The sequence below is a fragment of the Fistularia commersonii genome, chromosome 18 (assembly GCF_037954325.1).
Source record: "Fistularia commersonii isolate RoL2024-O1a breed Wild chromosome 18, RoL_Fcom_v1.0, whole genome shotgun sequence".
NCBI classification, from domain to species: Eukaryota; Metazoa; Chordata; class Actinopteri; order Syngnathiformes; family Fistulariidae; genus Fistularia; species Fistularia commersonii.
This window is the reverse complement of record NC_141301.1, coordinates 3,235,559-3,258,141: the sequence shown is the minus strand read 5'-3', so window position 1 is coordinate 3,258,141 and position 22,583 is coordinate 3,235,559. Positions and strand designations below refer to the sequence as shown.

Sequence of the window (22,583 nt, the reverse complement as noted above, 5' to 3'; positions counted from 1 at the left end):
GACACTTTTATCCAAAGCGACTTACAATAGGGGACATAGGGACTGCAAATAACGCTTGCTTTATCACTTTATTACGATGTCATTTTTCCAGTTGTGACAATGTCACTATGTCATGATGTCACTTGGTCTCCATGTCTTTGCTACTATTGCAGTACCATTATGTCAACTTGTGAGTTTTTATGTTATGTTGCAATGTAGCTACTGCTCTACGTCGGGGTTCCTGTGATTGACAGGTGACTCATACATGTTAAAACCCGCCTCCCAGCCGGCGCCGACCGAGATCGGAAACAGCCCCGTGACCTTGGGCGCCGGCGAGGGCGTCAAAAGAATGAACGAAGAACGAAAAGAGAGCCTTTTCCAAACAGCGTCAGCCTGTATTTGTCACGTTTTTTCACGTCAGGCGGCCGTGCAAGGAGCCCTTCGGGGGTTATTTCGGTCTTACACCGCTCCGCCCGCGACGCTCACGTCCTCCGTTTCTTTACGACAAGTTTGATTCGTCCGTGACACATCCGGTGCGTGCTAAATGTCAGACGAGGCAGTCGGCCATGATGTTCAACCCTCGCACCAAACATGGTGTCTCTACACCCATTTTTACGGTCTAGAGGACACAGGGGAGATTATTCAGAGGGCGATTTCCATTTCATCAGCGAGGCTGCACGGCGGTCTTATTACTTGACCCATCTCTCTGTCTTGCAGGGCTTCTCTGGTGATACCGCGAAACGGCGACACGTCCTCGCCGCCATTACCTTTTTTTTTTTTTTTTTTTTTTTTTTTTTTGCCATCTGATGTATTCTTACTGCCGTTGGGCCCCGGAGTCGCAGAAGACGCCGCATGAATTAGCCTCGCCTTTTCAACATCTCATCCCGGAGGGCAAAGTCTACGCGCCAAAAGAATAGGTCTTTTGCATATTCTATGAGACGGCTATACAAACGTGCTTCTCAGCCTCCCGTGCTGTATCGGCATCAGGGCCCGTTTATGCTAAATGCGCGTACAGACAAATCTGTGGACAATTCCTGCATGCTTTGGGAGCTTGCAGATACGTAGCTAAACACAGCAAATGGGGCTGTACCGCCGTACGTCTTTTGGGGTGCAATGCTGCACGGTATGCTCAAGTGCAGGAACCGTCCACATGCCACCGTGTTTGTTATTGTCTGAAACAGAACTCGAAAAATGGATCTGAGCTCTGCACTGCGCTCCAGTGGATGCATCTCTTGTCATGTAAAATACACTGCTCAAAAAAATAAAGGGAACACTTAAAAAACACATCCTAGATCTAAATGAATGAAATATTCATATGAAATACTTTGCTCTTTACACAGTTGAATGTGCTGACAACAAAATCACACAAAAATGATCAATGGAAATCAATTGCATCAATCCATGGAGGTCTGGATTAGGAATCACTCAAAATTAAAGTGTAAAAACAAACTCCAGGCTGATCCAACTTTGATGTAATGTCCTTAAAACAAGTCAAAATGAATCTGTGTTGCTTCCTGAGTGGACACTATGATTTCACAAGTGTGATTGACTTGGACTTACATTGTGTTGTTTAAGTGTTCCCTTTATTTTCTTGAGCAGTATATATTCACTACATTGAAAATGTACTTATTTACAATCATGACGGGGTTTTAGACAAGCGATACGGCGGTTGACGCTGAGCAGAGCGCCGGGTCGTGCGAGCAAATATCAATTAAAAGCTACGAAGGAACCCGCGCCTTGCAGGATCCGGAGTTGCGCCGCATAACTTTGCTGAAAAGTCATCAAAACCTTGAAGCTCAGGTGAATAGGCCCAGGGGTACGTTCTGCAGTAATTTGCGATTGAGCGGCATGAAAAACACTCATTGGATGTCGTTTTTCTCAGCTAAGTGTCAAATAAATCTGAAAGCGTGGATTCGACCGGCGACGGATCCGAATCGGCGACGATGGAGTGAGCATCGACGGCGGCGTGTACGGGGAGGAATCACCGAACGCCGAAGGGCGGCGGTAAAATAAAAAGACCGAGAGGCTTCTACCTGACCTCCGTTTTTTTTTAATGTTCGGCATATCTGGGAGAATCAGCGAAGGGAAGGGAAATGAGAAACACCGACGCCCTTCCTCGTCCGGCGCCGAGGCGTCCTTGAACCAGAAGCAAACCCCGCAGCTGCTCCGGCGGAGCTGCACAAATAGAAGGGGAGCCACGGCCGGGTGAGACGGTGCGACTCCCCCCGGCGGGACGGTGTGAATCCATTCATAAGCAGAGCGGGAAAGGATCGTGGAAGGAGCAAAGCACATCCGAAGAATAATCTCCCGCTGAAATACAGGTTCGAAAATGTCCGGGAAGCTTTGCCGTAAGCAGGTATGCTAATGTTCCCCGGGCTCTCGGGGAGATAAAGGCCCGATCCAGACATTGTTTATTGGGATCTGTGTGCGACATAAATCATGCGGCGGGAAAATGGAGGCAATAACTCACCTTTGGGTTTGCTTTTCGTCCCAGCCACTGATAGCATGAGGGGGGCAAAGCAAGAAAAACAGCAGGTTAGATTGTTAGAACGGCGGAGCAACGTTTGATAGCGCGACCGCGATACGCTCTCGGCGGGAGAAAATACACAATTATTGAGGTGCCGGAGGAAATTTGCGAGTGGCGTGCGCTGCGGTTTTATTATGCGCCTTGTCGCGGCGGAGCGTTAGCGTCGCCCACCACGACGGGAACGCGAACCGCGCCGCTTTATTCATTTTTGAGCGATAGCGCCTGCGCAACGTCCATAACGTCAAGTAGCCGCGGCGGTGAGGTGATGTCACCGTCTCAAAGCTACTTTGCCGGACCGCAGAGCTCGCAGGAAGTGAGGTCATCACGGGAGCCGCTCAGTCGTCCTTTTGGCCAATCGTCTGCCTCCATCTAACCGTCATTAAGTCACTTCCTGTTCTCATGATGCACTCGTTGTTGATCCGATTTTTTTCAATGCCGCTGTCTCTAAATTCAATCTTCTACATCTTTCCAAAGATGTAGAAGATACAAAGATACTTCCTGATATCTTCAAGAGCATTGATTCACAGCATCAATCGCAAAGCCGGTGTTTGCACGGCGATTCTTGACATTTCTATCAAAACAGGCAGGCGATGAAAATAATAACAATAAAAAAAAAAAAAAAAAAAAAGCAGAGCAATTATGAAAGTCATAAAAAAAGTGAGATCTAAACGAGGTAATTTTTTCCAATGAGGGCTAATTTGACGTTTCCCGGGGAGTCAATAACTTTCAACTCTCACCCCCCCGGCACAAATTACACAGACTAGCATGGCGGCCTGGTAAACAGTTTACTTTTCATTATCGCCAGGGGAAGTGGGGTTGTGTTTGCCCCCCTGCTTTTACCTCAAGAGTTACTTTGCACGGAAGGGAAGGGAAGGGAAGGTACTGTGTTTGAACGCACCGTCCACGTTGTCGGAGAGGTGTTCGCACGATGCGTTCGAGGACATTACACATAAGATGACATTAAATCTAACATTACTAACATTGCACGCCGGGGGGTTTTATCAGGACTGTGCCCGCGTTAGCTTAGCTGCCGAGTTCACTTCCGTCAGCAACAGCTAATTACGTTAGCAACCATGGAGCCAAAAGCTACTTTGGGCTAAGCCGGGGGTGCCCAATTATTTTGACTGGCGGGCCACATTTCTTATTTGATTTTTATCCACGGGACAACTAGGTGAGCAAAATGAAAATCGCAATTTGAATATTTCAATTTTTTTAGCATTTTGTTTCAATTTTAAAATCATTAATGATCATATAAATGTGCCGACCGACATTATTTTGTATGTAATCATCCATGCAAAATTAAACAAAAAGGAAAAAATAAGTTTCTGAATTCAATATGGATTGAAAATACTTGTTAAAATATTCAAAGAAAATAGTTTGGCGGGCCAGATGTGCTCTGCGGACGGTAAAATGCCCACGTCTGGGCTAAGCGGCTAAAACATGCTAACAGCTTTGCATGATTTTACAATTAACTTTACCTAAAGCAAACAAAAGAGGGAGGGAACGGTGGCACGTCCCTGAATTTAGTGTAAATGAGTCGGTGACAGGTTGATTGTCTCTGTATGTGACTGGAATCGGTCCGGCTTTAATAGCTTCTTATCGATACAGAGGATACTGAAGCCTAACCGGTATAAACGACGAATGAATGAATCTGAAGAAATCTTCTGTAATGATGTCACATTTCTGGTCTTACCCTGATTGGGCGGATCGCGTCTCCGGGGCGCAACTTGGAGAGAAGGGTGAATTTTCTTGACGCGAGGCGGAATCGAACCATCGGAGAAAAGGAACCGACACGAAACGCCCGAAAGTCCCGAGTTCCCGGCAGTGATTGGGGTTGCGGGGGGAGTGCGAGGTCCGGGGGGGGGGTCGGGGATAGGAAAAGGGCCGCTGCTTGAAATGCATGTGACGGCGTCCAGGCAGACGGAGAAGCATGTTTGCCCCTCTGCCGAATTTTGTTTACATCGCCTGGAATATTGGTTCTGTTACAGGGTTCATGCGGAGGCCAGCCTCATTTATTCCCAGTCAAACTAGCTCATCTGTATCGGCCGTTTCCGAGCCGCCAGGTGCCGCGGCAACTTCGCCGGGATGCTCGGCGGATGAGAATTACCGCTCCTCGGAGCTTTCTCCACTTAATGACGGCTCATTATGTCGGCCCGAACGCTAAAGTGCTTCCAAACGAGAGCATTTCGTCTCCAGGAAAGAAAAAAAAAAGAAAGATGGACATATGTCGAAGCAGGGAAGGGTCCAAATGTAACACACCTGCCAGGTAAATTTGGGGTTTGGCGCCTCGATAAATTGGATTTCACTCGCCAGCTGGCCGATGGATACTCCAAATACTTTCCGCAGCGTGTTCGCCACGTGTGAACCTTCTGAAATACATGGCGCCACACTGACGACGGAAAGTCGCGCCTCATGGCGCCGGCGGCCGCGTCAATATTTACCCCTCCCGCATATTAAACAATGGAATATGAGCGCACGAGCAGCAGGTAAACCGTCGCTTTGGAGATGATGACTACGTGACGGGCGCAGCTGCTGGACTAACAGACATCGGCGGGTTCGGTAGACGAGGAAATCATCTCTCTCTCGTTTCTTTTCCTTCTTTCGCCTCCTCCGTCGGTGACGTCTAATCTCCCGCAGCTCTTGGCTTCGGTTCACGGGAGTGTCGGCCGCCCCGTCAGCTACCGGCGAATAAAGACCGTGATGATGGCGGCCCAAAAAGGAGCAACCAAACCGGGGGTGGGCGATTATTTCGGCAAGCGGGCCACATTTCATATTTAACTTCTATATCATGTAAATTGAACAATATAAAAACTGTAATTTAAATATTTACATTTTTCGTCATTTTATTTCAACTTAATCATTAATGATCATATAAATGCGCCGACATTATTTTGAATGCAATCATCCATACAAAATCAAACAAAAGGAAAAATATAGGGACTTTCTGAATTTATCATTGATTGAAAATATTTCTTAAAAATATTCAAAGAAAATTGTTTGGCGGGCCGGATGTGGCCCGCGGGCCGTAAAGTGCCCTGGTCTGAACCAAACAAAAACAAACAGTTGTGCTGACTTTGTTTCTAACTGGACGGAGCGGGTTAACGCAGACGATACCGCGCTCCGATATCAATCGAAAATACGGCGCGACGGCCCTCTAACGCAGAGGTTGACTTGTGGTTGCTACGGCAACAACAGAGCGAAATTCAATTAGTCGTGCAAAAAAGGCGGGACTTTTTGAGGTCGTATGACCTCCGGGAAAAAGCGACAATCAACCAATCACATCCCGCACGATGTCAACGGTATTTTCTTCCTAGCAGCCATTTTAACCGTAAAATTAAGCCCCTCCCACAATTCTGACATCATGCGTAAAAGCGCGCGGCGACTTATCAACAGGGATCCCACTCGAGATACACGAGCACACTCTGGCATAAAAACAATAAAACGCATAACGGCACGTTGTAAACCACCAGATAAGGAAGCAGGAAAAGGGGAAAAAAAAAAAATGGCGGCGGGCAACAAGGCAGAAAGATAGGAGTGTAGCCAGTTTGGCCACCGGAGGAGCAGGCGGGAGGCGATGCAGAAGAGAGCGAGGGCGGCGTTTATCTCCCCGTCCGACGTTTCTGAAGCGGGTTTTTAGGCTTGTAACGAAGCGGCGGCTCCCCGCGGTGATTAGTTTAACCGTCCGCCGAGCGCTTTGTCCTCCGGGCTCGGCGAGAGACGGCCCCGGCACCTCCGCCGGCCGCCGGCCATTTCCTGCCGCCGTTGTCACGAAACAAACTCTCCCGGGGAACCGGCCGGCTCGGAGTAATTTTCGGGCTGGAGGCGCTCCATCGTATTCCGCTCACGCACTCCCGCTCTCAGGTGGACGGAGGGGTGGCGGGAGGGTTTGTCGGGGTATTAAAAGCCGCTCCGCGAAACTGTCTCCCGGCCTTAAATGGCGGGCGGCTGAGATTGGCGGTTTCAATAACCGGATATCTAGCGAGATAATGTCGCTTCCCGGCGTGACGTGATGATCACCTGGGTTCTGACTCGCGGGGGGTTTTGGGTGCAGCTGCTTCCCATCTCATTATTAAAAGAGGTAACGCTGGAATTTTGCCATCCAATGCTTTTCCCCTCGAAACAACAAACCGGAGGAGCTTCACGAGAGCTAACGGGTATGTCGGCTAATACCGCCCGAATAGAGGTTTGGAAAAAAATCCGCCGCACCAAAAATGCTCCAAAATAGAGTACAGAAAACTTATTTCAACCAACATAGGCTTTTCCTCGTGTGCTTATATGAGATATGCATTATTGTGGTGCTATTTTTATAGATAATCACATTCGACTCACTCCTTTTTTTTTTTTTTTTTTGGGGGTGTATCTTATTTGATATATCAGGTCATATTAACATTTTAATATTATCTTCAACTTTTTTCGAGCCCAGACCCAAGAAACGTGATATGAGAATACGTTTTCTGTACAAAATGTAAAATGAATTCTTTATTTTGGGAGCGCGATTTGTTTTCCAACCTCTATTGAGTCGACTTTTTCGATCCGTCCCTAACTGGGCGGTGGATTTGCGTGTTTTTTTTTTTTTTCTCTTCTAGCTCATACCTCCCGCAAATGAAAAGAATTGGAAAAGACTCGTGGAAAACTATCATCTCACATCCGAAGACCAGTTTTCCGAGTTTTCAGTCCCGGACTGATATTTGACAAAAGACTATTTACAAGACAAAAACCAGATTCTTTAAACAACCGTTCCCTCCGTGCGTGTTTCCTCTTTCTGTCGGGACATCCTTCGCCGTTGCCATTCCTCCATATCGCCAACAAATACCGTCTTTGCCACCAATACCGCTCTGGCGGTTGTTTGTCTCATCTATTGGTTGTTGATTGTGTTATATCACCGTAAAGACCGAAAGAGTTGCAATATCAATATCAATATCAAATGTTTGATATTGTTGCAAGCTAAAGAGTAGAAAAAGACCGATCTGAAAGATCACCACCTTAACACCTCCCAACTCCAGTAAGTCCAGGATTACTGGTGCTCCATCCAGCCAATGCCGGCTGCGATGACCCTTATTTTTAGTCCCTTCAGTTTAGGTTCTATTCTTTAATATAAACTGGTTCGCATGTGACGTATCGTTACTGTTTTGGGTTTTCTGAATTCAATTTTTAAGCTTTTATCGTGAAATTCTGCCCAGGAAGTATCACTGAAATTCACATTGCTTTTTTTTTAATTTTTCATTTTCTAATCTCACTCTTAAAGTTAAATCAGCTAATAATCGACACCTTCATGCTTGCTGTTTTTTTCTTCACCGTCTTCATCCCAACACACCCGGTTTCAACTCTGTCTTCTCCTCCTTTCCTTTCACACTAATTTTTTTTCTTTTTTTTTTTCCCCCACCTTCAAGACGTTTCTCCACGCTCTTTTCCACCTTCTAAATCTCCACTTCCTGTAACCTCACTGGAGTCCCTCTCACTCACACAACTATGCAGTCTTGTTGCGGCTAACCTTCATTAGCGTAACATACATGTTGGTAAAACAGCACATCGTCGGCGTAGAAAAATTAAAATGTTAACTGCCTGTGTGTTTCCGTGTGTCGATCAAAGACTTAAATTACTCTGGAAAAATAGATAGAGAGAGAACAGAGAATCACATCATCAATCATGGAGATTAGCGGAATCCGATGAGGCTGTGATTGAAATTCCACCGACGTTTCCAGACAATTAGAATGATCCGAAATGGAAAACGGACACTTCGGGTGGGGTGGAATTACTGTAAGCTTTAACATCGCACCGAGCGTTCGGACGGAGGTCGGGGGTCAAACGAGGACGACGTTTATGTTGATCCGTAATGAACAAACTCGTGGAGCTGTGGAAAAAAATTAAAGAATCTTCTTTTTCGGCTTTTCCCTTCAGGGGTCGCCACAGTGACGTTCTCCATCTAACTCTATTCTCTGTACCCTCCTCTTTCACACCAACTTACTTCATATCCTCTCTCACTACGTTCATAAATCTTCTCTTTCGTCTTCTTCTACACCTCCTCCCTGGCGGCTTCAACTTCAGCAACCTTATGCCCAGATGTTCATCATGGTTTGGACATGGACAGAGGAGTATTCATGTCCAAACCATCTCAGTCATGACTTTGTCTCGGTCATACATGTCCTGCTCCCCTGCAGTGACAAATTCTTCTTTTCCTCTGGGGTTTTCCCCTCAAGGGTCTCCACAGTGAATCAACCTTCTCCTGTATCCGCCTCTTTAACACCAGCTAACTTCATATCCTCTCTACATCTGTAAATCTTTTTGGTCTTCCCCTTCACCTCCAATTCGAGCATCCGTCTACCAATATATTCGCTATCCCTCTTCTGTACATGACCCAAGCATCTCTGACCTTCTCTCCAGAACATCTAACATGTGCTGTTCCTCTGATAGACTCATTCCTGATCCTATCCATCCTCGCAAAGAGAACCTCGACAATCTCTACGACATCCAGTTCTGCCTCCTGTCTTTTCGTCATTGTTACTGTTTCTAGACCATACAACATTGCTGGTCTCACCACTGTCTTGTACACCTTTATTTAAAAAAACACACAAAAAAAAAAAAAACACTCCTCCACAGCCAGAGGAGACACGGCACGCAAGTCGGTTTTCTTCTTTTCCTCTCCCTGGCAGAAAATAAGGCGGCAGAAGCTCGCCTCTCGGCCGTCGATCCAATAAAAATTTAAATTTAAACACCCTGCCGGAGTACAGTGAGAGGTGGCATTACAGGCGCACATATTGTAGCTCTCTAAACAACAACCGCAACCAATTCCTTCTTCAATTTTCTCATCTTGTATTGACTGTGTTTCAATTGAACCACTTCATGTAACCAAAGCCTGAGAGCGCCGCCCGCCGCCGCCGCCGCCGCCGCCCCCCCGCCTTCCCCGTAAAAGCAACGCCGAGGCGAGCCGGAGTAATTGAGAAGGCCTCAATTCCACGTGGTCGCCTCGGCGAATGAGAGACGCTCATCTTTCCCTGTCAGCGACGGGAGGCTCGAGAGGAAAAGCAAAAAAAAAGCGGCGCCGGGCCGTGTTCGCTGTAATGGAGGACGTCAGTGAGAATCTGAGCGCCCCGGACGGAAAACACCAGTTTATTGTTCTCATTTTCCTCAAACCTTGTCCCGGTAATGGAGAAGTGATAGGTCGAATCACATTTAGCGGTTAGCCGTCTTTGAAAAAAACTTAGTGTAACACAATCCTGAATGCAGTGGAAAGTCATGGAATTAAAATGTAATTAAAATGCAGACATTTCAAAAAAAAAAAAAAAAAAAAAAACTAAACACACACACACTTGTAGAAAATATGAGGGGATGTTAATTTTATTTGAAGAAGCCTTATTACGCCTGAGAGATGTGTGTCACACGCAAACTGGGTTGAACCTAAATTGAATATTGTTATGATTGTGATCACTTTCATTCATTTATTCATTTAATTCATTTTTATAATTTTTTCTTTTACCACGTTTTTAATCGCATTTTATATTATTTATTATTATTTTTTTATTATTACTTTAATTAGTATCTATAATAATTATTATTATTACTTATTTATTTATTTTTAAATTATTATTTTAATCTGTATTTTCTTTATTTTGTACACGTCTGTACGGTGCCCTTGGGTAACGAGGAATTCGCCTTCAATAAAATCCATTATTTTTATTATTATCAGTATATTTTTGTGACATATGGTAAAGCAATGACAATGGAGAGATAACAGGAAGTGTGTGTGTGTGTGTGTGTGTGTTTCTGGATATTCAAACCAGGCCCGAGGCTGGTTCTGCTTTTTATTTTCTTTTTTTTTCCCGTCAGTTGGGAGTGTTTTGCATCCCTCCAGAACGCTGAGCGATGATCCGGGCGTTAGTCAGAGCCGACACGCCGACGGGAATGAAGCTGGCCGTAACCGGGGGAAACGGGGCGGGGGTCTAAATCACACAGATCATAAAAATAAACGTATATATTGAAATCATTTCCGCCTCGCCGCCGCCCGGCGATAAATCCTCCAGACAAATATTGCAGGGTCAGAGGCGTCAAGGTGAAACGTGAGTGTTTTAACGCCTGGAGCTGCGGTGGCTGTCGCCTCCACGAGGTCGCAACGAAGGTCAGGGGAAAAGCAACGGAAAAAAACGGACTATTTTTAATTTTGCAAATAAATTAAACAGTCATCACGTCTTTTTTTTTTTCCTCCATCCAAAAAAAAAAAAGGCATTTCTTCCTGCAAAAACAATGTTTGTTTGTTCCCACTGTTGAAAATACTAAAACATTGAATTCCGCGTTGAGATTATCGAATTAAATCATAAAAATTAAACCTTTCGTGGACCTTTGGAGTTTTTTGTTTTTTTTTTGGGTTGAAAAAATTAAAATGTAATTTTATTCTAAAAATATTTTTAAAAAGGTTTAATGTCCCCCAGTGAGAAAAAAATGATTTTTTTTCAATATCAATTTTCTTCAAAACGTAATAGGCTGAGTTTTTTTTCCCACAAAAAAAAAAGGCTCCTTGTACTTCCTTTCTACATATCAAGCCACACAACCATCCACCCTGTTGAGCCGCATTTTGTAATAACGGTCCATTTTGTAATAAACGTCCAAAATGTAATAACTTTTTCATTTCATTTCGTAATAAAGCCGCATTTCGTAATAAAGCCGCATTTTGTAATAAACTGCCCCAACGCATTTTGTAATAAATTTTGCCGCATTATGTAATAAGTCATTACATATTGAGAAGATTATTACAAAATGCACTTGCAACTTTTTTATTCTCTCGGAAATGTAATAACATGGAATTTATAAAATATTCTCTGTTGATGCAACCTTTGAATAGTGTACTGATAGTAATTGCTAAGTAGTGCTACTAGGCTAATACAATGATACTGATAATAGGCCTAACTTTTACAAATACTTTAAAGTAAAATAAAATACAATTAACAAACTTATGCTTTAGAATTGTTATTACACAATACACCATGTTATTACATTTCCTAGAAAATAAAAAAAGTTGCAGGTGCATTTCGTAATAATCTTCTCAATATGTAGCAAAATTTATTACAAAATGCGTTGGGGCAGTTTATTACAAAATGCGGCTTTATTACAAAATGAAATGAAAAAGTTATTACATTTTGGACGATTATTACAAAATGCACTGTTATTACAAAATGCGGCTCAACACATCCTCTCAATTCGCATCTCGAGAAGTTCAAGAAATTTCATCAAAAAATTGAAAACATTTCCCACGATTTTTCCACAAGAATCCAAATCTAAAAAAAAAAACCTCAAACCATCCATTTAAAGCGGATCTACCGACACTAGCTCAAACTACACTTTTTACTTTTTAAACCGGCTCAGCTGCCGTTTTTTTAATAACGCGTTGCTCATTTTGCCCTGCAGGTGTGAACGTCCCCCTCCGGCCTGGGAAACATTCAGGGTGTGATTTAATCTCCCAGCATTTGTGGAAACACCAACTCATGAGCTTGTTTTTTCTCTTATTTTAAAGCAGCCGGTCGATTCCTCTCCCTCTCCCTCTCCAGCCGTGGCGTCTCGGACGGGAGGTCGAAGGAGGCGAACCTCCAGACCCGTGACGTCCCCGACTTTCGGGCTCGGTATCGATTACCGCCTGTGTTCCCCCCCCCCCTCGCCGCAATTCGGATTTGTTTTTTTTTTTTTTAGCTTGGGGCGCAACCGTTTTACGATTTCATCCATTCCGCACAAAAATGCCCTTTAAGTCTTCCTCTCTGAATGAAATGCTGCCAAAACGGCGAGATAAAAAGATTTCCGCCCGCGACCACGAAGGAGAACCGGCGCCGATCGCTCCTCCGACTTCCTCCGCTTCCGAGGAAAACTACCGAAGGCGAGCCCCTTTTACCGATTCGCCTTTTAAAACCTGCGGAAAACAACAAGGTTGGTGTTTTGGTGCGCCACCGCCCACCTCATCGGCGGGAGTTCCAACCTCCCCCGCTGAATTTAATCACTACATTTCACCGACAGGAATAATCGGGATAATTTCCGCCTTCGGCAAAGGAGCGGCCGACGACGCCGTTAGCTCGTTCTGATAATAGCATGTAGCCGACTAGCGTTCCCCTGGCTGGCGCCCGCCGCAACGCCCTTTCTCACAGTAAGAATAAGACTAACTTTATTTATCCCGTAGGAAATTGTTGAAAGGAGGAATTTCTCGCAGTTGTCAGAACCTTTCCAGGAAGGAGGCGCTTTCTTGCTGAATTCGGACAGCAGGAGCCTCAGGTTCCTAGTTGGTTGGTGGAACTGGTAAGATACGCAGACATACTACTTGGTGGCTTCGGTGCGCCATTTTTCTAAAAACGGTTTTGGTCATTGTGACCGGGACGGTGGGCCTCGGTTGCTAAAACCAGTTTATCTCCGACTCCGATGTGATTGGCGGAACCCGTCAGCCACGAGCACCATTTAAAAAAAAAAAAACGTTTTCACAGATCAGCTGTTTTATTGTGACAAAATAAGCAAAACCAGCGAAAAAATGGAACGCAGAAGAGATTCAAGCTCTTCTGGCCTGAGGGGTTTCCAAGGCTTGCTGAGGAACACAAACGTTTCGGACGAAATCATTTAGCTAACGATTCGGGTTCTTAACACGGCCAAACAGTCCGGGGAGAAAATAAAAACACTACAACCGATCTGAGAGTCCATGGTTACCATTCTCACTTGGTTCTCCGTGTCGCCTTCCTCCTCCTCGCCTTCTTTAGTTGTTTGTTTGGTCGCTCGCAAAACTAAAAGGTTCCCCCGGAGGAGGGGACTTTAGACCTTTCTTCCAACTTTTCTTTCCCCAAAGCAGCTCTCAATGCTTTTGAGCTGTTGATCTATTTTTGATGCGGGGAAAAAAGCCCGGCCGACGCACCGCCGTGCCAAACCCGCTGCGCCGCGGCCGCCTAACCACAAGCGACGCGAGATCCTATCAGTCACAGGTGCCGATTTGGCCAACCTTTACTCCAGCAGAGACTAAATCTATCGAAATATAATTCGATGGGACTCGGAGTCGCCGCACGGAGCCGCAGATACTCATTATTGTCATCCAGCCGTTTATTGACGGCAACCTGGAAAATCATCTTTAGTTTCAGATGCCGATCTCCTCCCGAGTCTGATTCTCGTCTGATTGGAGCCACGACTGGCGCGACCCATCAATCAAGGAAGAAGCAATCGGGAGCGGTGGCTCAGACGCCGCCGCCGGCTTGTCAGTCACGGCGACGGCTCCCTTTGTGCGCCGCTCGCCGCCGCGCTTCTTCGATTCTGCCATTTGCCGAGCGGAGGAGCCGCTAGTCATCTAGACGGGGGTTGGGTCACGTATAGATTTACTCACCGGCGCTGATTACATCCCCGCGCCCGTGAACCTGGGCTGCATTTCAACACAACCCCCCCTTCTTCCGCCTCCCCTCCCGCCATGAAGGGACATCCATCGCCGCTCTAAGGCCCGTCCTACAACGCTCCGATCGGTCACAAGGCACGGAACGAAGCTAGCATCGTTGCGGAACTCGCTGCGGCGCTCCGCTTGCCGTAGCTAGCAGGAGAACCTGCGCTGAAATGAGCGGCGCCGATGGTACGTCCGGGTTCTCCTGGAGTCGCGCTAATTTCGTAAACACAGTGTCGAGCGGAGAGGAGGACGACGGCTCTGCCTCTGAAGAGCTTCCTGAGTAGATATCAAGCAGGACACTCAGCTCTCCAACGCTGTTGACACTGACTCCTGTTTTTTTTTTTTTTTTTTTTTTTGTTATGTTTTTTTAATATCGCTATCGCTATTTTTCACCGCCGTCCTCCGCAGCTCAAGGTGGAAAACAAAGCTTTTAGCCGTGGGAGCAGGATACCATCGTCGCTCACATATATGCACACAAAAAGGTTTACTGATATGAATTTTCAGCAGGATTTTGTTCTTTCAGATGTCTTGGCCTGCAAATCAATTAGTCGAGATCAGGGGACTCGCGGCCCTCGGAACGATATTTTGTGGCCCCCCTGTCTGAAATCAAATCTTTGTGCGTGTTTTTTCCACATGCATCTGGGGGTTTTATACAGTGGGTTTCAAAAAAAAAAAAAAAAAAAAAAAAAGGCAAGGCAATAATGGAAATGTCACTTTGCAGTATTTCTGTGCGAAAAAGCAATAAAGAAGCAAAAAAAGAAGCCCAAAAAAAAAAATGTATTTTTTGCTTCAAAATTTGAAAACGAAATGATTTTTGATGAAAAAAACGTCTAGGGACTTTGTTAAAACAATATTTTCTTATTTCAATAAAAACCACAAAAGAAATAGCAAAAAGGCAAATTAAAAGATTAAAAAAGATTGACTTAATAACCAGAATAGCCACCATTAGCCTTGTAAATATGATACCTGCTCTTATACATGCTAACAATCAATTTTCTAATAAATTCTAGTGGCAAAATTTTCCCAAAGTGACAAGATTTTCTCTTTTAGCTCAAAAATATTTTTAAGGTGTAACTTCATCAATTCTTTTTTAACATTCATTATTAATGTTAATTTGTCATGTTTTTTTTAGAGGAACAGTTCTTTACATCCAAAGATTTTTATAATTTACCTGTTTACCTCCTTTACACTAAAAAAAAGTAAAAATTTGGACTCTAGGTAATTATTTTACTGGTCTTTTACTGGTTTTACCTTGATGTCGTATGTCGTATGATGTCGTAATTAGGTTGTATGAGGCCCCTGGACCAAAAAGAGTTGTTTCTATGTAGACCAGGAGACACCCAAACAAACAAACAAATAAAATGGAGTAGTTGGTGTAAACAAGTGCATCTGTATTCGGATACTGGATACTCTGGTATCGACACTTCAATACTTTAATAGTTCCCTTTATTTTTTGAGCATTATATATCCCTTGCATAACAGCATGACCATGTACGGCAAAATACAATTGTGTACATTTTTGGCCATTGCCTTCATCTGACGATGTCTTGCGGCGAATGGACTCAACTAACCGGTAGGCCAGACTTCGCACCGAGATCTCTGATTGGTTGGACTGTACGTCAATCAAGCGTGTCAAAGCCGTAGTGACATGCAATCTCCCCAGGCTACTTGTACTGTAGGGTATTCGTGGCCCACGATTGAGTCGTTTTTTTGGCGTCTTGGGTTTATTCTGAAAGGCAGGGATCCGCGATGGGCCCGCGTTGCCTTTGCGATCGACCAGTAGATCGGAATCGACGTTTTTGGGCGTCCCTGCTGAGAATAATTTAACGTTCTGTCCCTCCGATGGACTCATTCCCGATCCTGTCCATCCTCCTCCCTCATAAAGAGAGCATCTGTATCTCCATCTTTTGATACGTCGATGCCCGTCGACATTTTGCAATTGGTACTTGGCCATACTACCGTGCAAATACAAAACGTGTTTTGAGTATTTTAGGCATTAAATTAGTTGTTCTTTCACGTCAGCCAGTCAGATCCGGGAATCCCCGATAGCTCGGCAGTTACGGATATCCGGAGGAGCTTTTTTTTTTCACATCGCACCAGCACAAGCAACCTTTCTTTGCATTAAAAGGCAACACACTGTGGCCCTTAACAAAGCTGAATGTCGCCATAGCGACGACCTGCCAGCGGACACAAAGTCAAAATGCGTGCACTGTGTCAGAGAATATTTATGATGATTGAATGTTATGAGCGGAAGTTAAAGCGCTGTATATATCAGGCTATAAATGATATATTATGAAACAGTTAAAAAAACAATATTCTCATTTAACATTTTTTTTTGTCATTTTATAAGCAGTTTTTCCAATTTTACCAATCCCTTGGTATTATTATGATAACATTTACCCCATCATGGACGGGGTAGATGACGGGGTTTAGCGCCTTGCTAAATGAAACCGCGGCAGGCTAGGAGGAGCTTGGGAATCCGACCGGGAAACGTTCAGGTTGCTATGACAACAACTCCCTGAGCCATGCTGCACCCGCTCAAGTCGGTGACGTTTTTTCATATTCCATAGTGTTATTGATACGCAACCATCCGATTTTCGGCGTATCGGTATTGGATATCGATGAAAAGGCACTGCAAAAACGCAACGGTATCATATCGAAAAATGTTGGTACGGTCGTCCATATCTTGGACGTAGATACCAAGATGGTACCCTTTTCTGCGTCTTGTCACCACGGGGGCGGGGCTTATCTGGTCACGTGACCCCCCCCCCCCCCCCCGTTCATAATAACAGGGTTCCGCCGTGACGCCGGCACGTCTCGGATGGAAGTTGAGTTTTTCGTTTTTGTTCTCATTCTGCCTGCTTAATGCGGAGCGGGGCCGCGGGTCGTCCCCGCTCCGCTGCTGTTTGCCTCCTGGAATACGATTCCTCTCACGAATAAATAACCTGTTTACTTTTTTTTTTTTTTTTTTATTATTATTACATCAAATATTTGAGTCCGCAGCTTTACCTCTCCGAGCCACGGTGTTAACACCACGGGACGGCTAATGTTGTTTCGGGCCGTGACTCCGCGCCGCCGGCGCGCGTCCTCTCCGGCCCCGGCTGGATTGGATATGAACCGCGATGCTTCAAAGTGATTTTTGGAGTGCCTCGCTCCTCTCTTCTCCACCAGAAATCAAATTTCCCCGTGTAACACAGAATCGCCCGATAATATGTCGCCGCCGCCGAGCCTGCCAGGGGCCTTCTGCATGCAGATGAACGTCCCGGCTTACGGCGTCGCAATCTCTCAAGTCTTTATCTGCCGGCACAGCGGCGGCGCCCTGCCTGCCTCCCGGCGTGATTACGAAACCGTCCGAATCCGCGGATTCCGACGTCACGGCAAGAAAAAAACTGACCGACCCAATGTTTGACGGAGAAAAAAAAAAAAAGGACCGACTCACAGAGGATGACGAAGCAAAGGGTGTTTTTCTGGAGATTAAGTGGAAAATACGCGGGTAATGAGGAGATCTTCGCCTTTTGACTCCGTGAGACGGTAATATCGAGCGGAGGAGTCGACATATGAACTCCAGGCTCCACCACGTTTCTTTATTTACCGCTCGACTACACAAGAACGTTTCACGGTAGCAGAAATTATGGTTTGAGCATGTTGGGGGTGATAGCGTTGCATCTTGGAATCGGACGCCGTTGGATTAAATAACGATGAATCCAAAGAGGAAAGGGCAGGTGAAGAAGAGTTCTTATTGGGTGTTTACAAATTGGTGTAAAGGCTAGCGGTGAACTTCGGAGGGTGTTCGAAGGTAAATCCGGTTCTCTGACCCCGGTTTTTCCGACGAGAAGGACTCCAGTCAACATCGTGCAAACATATTTCACATTATCTATTTTTGGGACGTTCTATTGCCATTTTTTAGAAAGCGTTAAATAAGGGCAGAGCTGGTCGGCGCTGTCATAGCCGGGATGACCGGAGTGCGAGCGGGCAAAGAACCCCTTCAGCCAAACGGAATCCACAAAAACAGCAGATCGTACCATGTCAGGCTTCTCAACAAGATACTTGTACACTTGGTGAACGTCTAGGAAAAGGCAGTCCTTTAAAAAAAAACAAACAACAAAACAAGACGCCCCGCCGCCGCCGCCGAGCCGCGCGTCCCCGTGATGGATTTCTTCAGGAGGTCGACCTCTGGAGAACACACTCAGCTGAAAGAGATAATCTACCTTGATGGATCTGTTCGCATTCTCAAACCGTCATCCTGGAGGAGCCCCTCCGAGGCGCAGCTCCCAGCGCCGCCCCATAAATCACCGCCGCGCGCAACGCATCAAACCCGCATCAAAGTTGTGGAGAATCAAGTGCCGCCGTCTTTGAGATGTTAGATGTAAACGAAAGACGCGATTTCCGTTATCGTCCCGGACTTTGTTTCTCCGGTATTGACATTAAATGATAATATGTAGGATAAGGACGGTGGAGATTCTCGATTGAAAACGACATGCACTGAATGACCGGTGGGACGGGCTCGATCAAGAAGCCGCCGGTAAAACGCTGGCCAAGAACGCGTGCGGATGAAGGTGTTAACGGTCGACATGGACCCAAACAAGCACCTCCGGCATGGGAATCAAACCCGTGTTCAGATCTGCCAACTTTTTCTTCGACGGGGTCGGATTCTTCAATGTCAGGCTCTCTCTTTGAGGTTTGCCAATTCCTTGTTTGTTTTCTTTCTCTTTCTTACCCAAATCTGTCAGTATCTTGGCAGGGAGGGCTGTGTGTGAGTGTGTGTGTGTGTGAGTGTGTGTTTATATAAACTCTAAATAATGAGAAGGGAACATCAATCTGGTCAACCCGCTGAGGAGAAGCTAATGGATTGTTCCTTCTACTAAACGATGGCGTACCTGAGCTTACGTGTAAACAATGTGGCGAGGAAGACCGTAATTGCCGGAACGCCTCCTTTCTGGCGCCTCTCCAGCACGGGGGGGGTCACCCGCTTCTCCGAAAACATCCGATGAAATTACCTTCCAAAATTTTATTTCTCCATTTCTTTCCATTTCGAACATGCTAACGTGCTAACGTGCTAACTTGCTGAGGTGGTTTGGCGAATCATCCTTGTTCCTGCTACTGAAAATGACAGGAGACAGAAACTTTAGCGGATCAGCCGAGGGTTCTAGCTGTCGAACTTACTCAACCGCCGCCAAGATGATGCTAGTGGACTCATGGCGTGACCTCTAAATGATCACCACATGACCTTCAAACTCCACGGGACACACAGACTCTGGCCGGCAAACGCCCAATCTAATGCTGATGATGATCGACAAGCACCTGAGTGATGTCAATTTCTGAAATAAAACCAAGCGATGAAAAACCCCTCACACGTAGACATGGTACGGTCCGGTTCTGCTAACAAGCGAGCTAATTCTAATTCAACGCTAACCCAAACTTGGTTGATTGACACCTCAGTTTGACTGACAGGTCGTGACACCTCAATGTGAAGCTTAGCCTGTGAGCTGAATCTGGCTCTGTGAACGCGTCACCACACACACACACACACACACACACACACTTCCAATTAACAGCTTCATCGTGAGAAAGATAGCATGTGAAAGTGTGTGTGTGTGTGTGTGAGTGTGGCGCAACCACAATGAACCAACTGACACCGTTTAAGTCCCCAAACAATAATGATGATGTCGACTCTATCAGTGATCAATGATCAGCGATTGATCCTAAATAGCATCAGGGTTACAGTCGTCGCTCAGAGAGCCAATCCAACCCATTTTCTCCTAACAATGGTTCGCTCCGGCGGTTCCTGGGAGGGGGAGTTATATGGAAATCAAATCCATCCGACGATCAATGCCAGAGGGTTGACAGAACAAATAGCGTCGTCGTTGCGAAACTCCCCGGTAAGAGAAATTCGTTATAACCGCGGCAACAACAACAACGACGAAAAAATGGAGTCCGCCTCAAGTCAGATCACCAACAACAACCTGACGACGCACAAACAGGAAATCAATAAAATATGATTACAAGAGCCGGCGCCGAAAAACCTCCGCTTGCGCTTCTAATCCATCGTTTTCTGTCAGTTTCATTCCGATTCCCTGATAAAACCCCTTTCTTTCCCTCTGTCCATACATATATATTTATAAAATATAGATAGATAGATAGATAGATAGATAGATAGATAGATAGATAGATAGATAGATAGATAGATAGATAGATAGATAGATAGGCTTCTCCGTCTATCATTTGCTGATGATAACAGTCTTGATTTTAATATATTGCAAATTAAACAGAATTAGAAATTGATAATTCATTGAATGTGCGTTGGTTAAGCAGATTCTGACTATATGTATATATATATATGTAAACCTATGAGTGTGTGTGTGTGTGTGTGTCGTGCTGATCTGTGTAATAACTGATGTAATAAGACATTTACGAGGGTAAATGTCAATTCGTCAAGTCCTATTTCCGAAGTATTTAAGATCCTTCTTGCAGGATTTCTGTCGTCCAATCAGATTACAGCGTAGCTCTTTGGTAAATGTTGAATTTCTGCATCAGACCAACAACAACAACAACTGGCTAATTTTTCCAAATAAGAGGAAATACGATAAAATAAAAAAGAGATCATTTACTCTTGCTGTCAGCATGCAACGCTGCGAAAAAGGTTTTTAAAATGTACTAAAAGTTCTTGAAAAATGTCAGTTTAATCGTTAATCAATCGTTTAATCAAACGATTAATCAAAGCCTCCGTTAGCAATCATTTACAACGCAAATTTAGTTTAGACTGTTTGCAGCCACCGGAGCTCTGAGAGCATAAAATCCTTGAAATGGAAGATTTTCACGTGAAGCCCGACGTTTGGAGAGCAGCTGCAGCGGACGCTTCGCGAGTGTAATAACTGTGTAATGACACGGCTTATAACACACCCGGCAAAGACACTCCTCCGCCCTTGTTTTGCCGGAGCTCCACAAAGAGGCCGGGGGAGTCAAGACCGACCCGACAGCGGCGAATGGAGGGGAGAGACCCGATGGAGCACCATCACGACCACACACACACACACACACACACACATAGAGAGAGAGGACGCTGAGGTTTTACTTCCCCCGCTGCCATCCTTTGGCCCGACGCTGGAAAGTCCCGTGAAATTGCTCCCTGAGCAAACATCCCTGTCACCAGGGGTCACTCCCGGTGGCTCCGGCTCCCCGCGCCTTAATTTACTCCTAATCCCCCCCAGACTCCCCCTTCCTGCCTTCCCCCTCCAGAAAACACAGGAGACGGAAAACACAAGCAGCACTTGGAACTTCCAGAGGTTGAAAAGGTTTACTGCTGTTTTCAACGCACCCTCGGGACGTGTGTGTGTGTGTGTGTGTGTGTGTGTGTGATAAGTTCGAGGTAACGCAACCTCCCCGCACGGAAAAGACGCGACGGATTATTCACGACAGACATCCGAAGCGTAGACACCCCCCGCCGAAAAGGATTTTCACAAGCTCTAAACGTGCACGACATTTAGACGCGATCCAGGCAGGACGTCAAGAACTAAATATTATAGTAATTATTCATTCATTCATTCACACTCTCATTCATAGAGTTATACACGTCTTCTCTTGACGACGGATGTTTATCAAATGCAGTACTTTTGTACTATTCATCTTTTCTTTTTCTGTAATGTTTACCTTTGTATGAATACAGACCGATTATTATCACCGTGCCGCCAATGCGCACCAGCATATTTTAATTTTGTCGTAACTCTGAGTCGAAGTGAGGACCGCCTGCAAGTTTGCCCTGTAAGTCGCGCTTCGCATAAAAACATACAACCATTCATTCACACGTCATCTAGCGACATGTGAACATTCACCCTATTATTTATAAAGAGACATACAAGCACTCATTTTCAATACAGTCATACATTATATAGAAACATAATATTCACCTGCTCATTCCCAGAGATATACAACCATTCACTCTCTCCTTCATTACTCATATAAAGACGGATAATATTCATCCTGTCATTCATAGACGTACACTCTTATTCACATGAAATAAAGAGACATATAACTTCAGCCTGTCAGACAAACAACCATACATTCTTTCACTTATAAAAACATACAATCATTCACCCTCTCATTTTTAGAGACTTTATACCAGACATTCTTTCATTCCCGTGTCATAAAGAAACACAACGACACCCTTTCATTCATACATATAGAGACACATAATATTCATCCTCTCATTCAAAGATCATAAAGAGATATGTGATATTCATCCTCTCATTCATACATTATATTAAGACATAATATTCATCCTCTCATTTATAGAGATATAGATCCATTCACTCACTCATTCACACGTGATATAGTGACCATTTACTCATTCATAAATTATATAGACCTACAACCATTCACCCTGTCATTCATATATTGTATAGAAATATATTATATTCATCCTCTCATTCATGCTTTATAGTAAGACATAATATTCATCCTCTCATTCATGCATTACATCGACATCGTCCTCATTCATAGACATAGATCCATTCACTCACTCATTCACACGTCATACAGTGATAACCGACTATTTACTCATTCATAAGTTATATAGAGACATGCAACCATTCATCCTGTCATTCATGCAGGACTGTCTCAGAAAATGAGAATATTGTGATCAAATTCTTTATCTTCTGTAGTGCAATTACAAAAATAACAAAAATGTCATACATTCTGTAT

The 22,583-nt window shown here is 44.9% G+C and overlaps 1 protein-coding gene across 2 annotated transcripts in view; it reads right to left on the bottom strand.

Annotated features, from left to right (window-relative positions):
- LOC147224182 (cell adhesion molecule 2-like) overlaps positions 1-22,583 on the bottom strand; it is a 183,583-nt gene that overhangs the window by 72,202 nt on the left and 88,798 nt on the right. The window contains exon 2 of one of the 2 annotated variants that reach the window (XM_086164164.1): positions 2,450-2,476. The exons of the other annotated variant lie outside the window; for it this stretch is intronic. Coding sequence (XP_086020290.1) covers positions 2,450-2,476 — 27 coding nt within the window. The remainder of the gene's footprint in view (positions 1-2,449; positions 2,477-22,583) is intronic. 2 annotated transcript variants of the gene reach the window in all.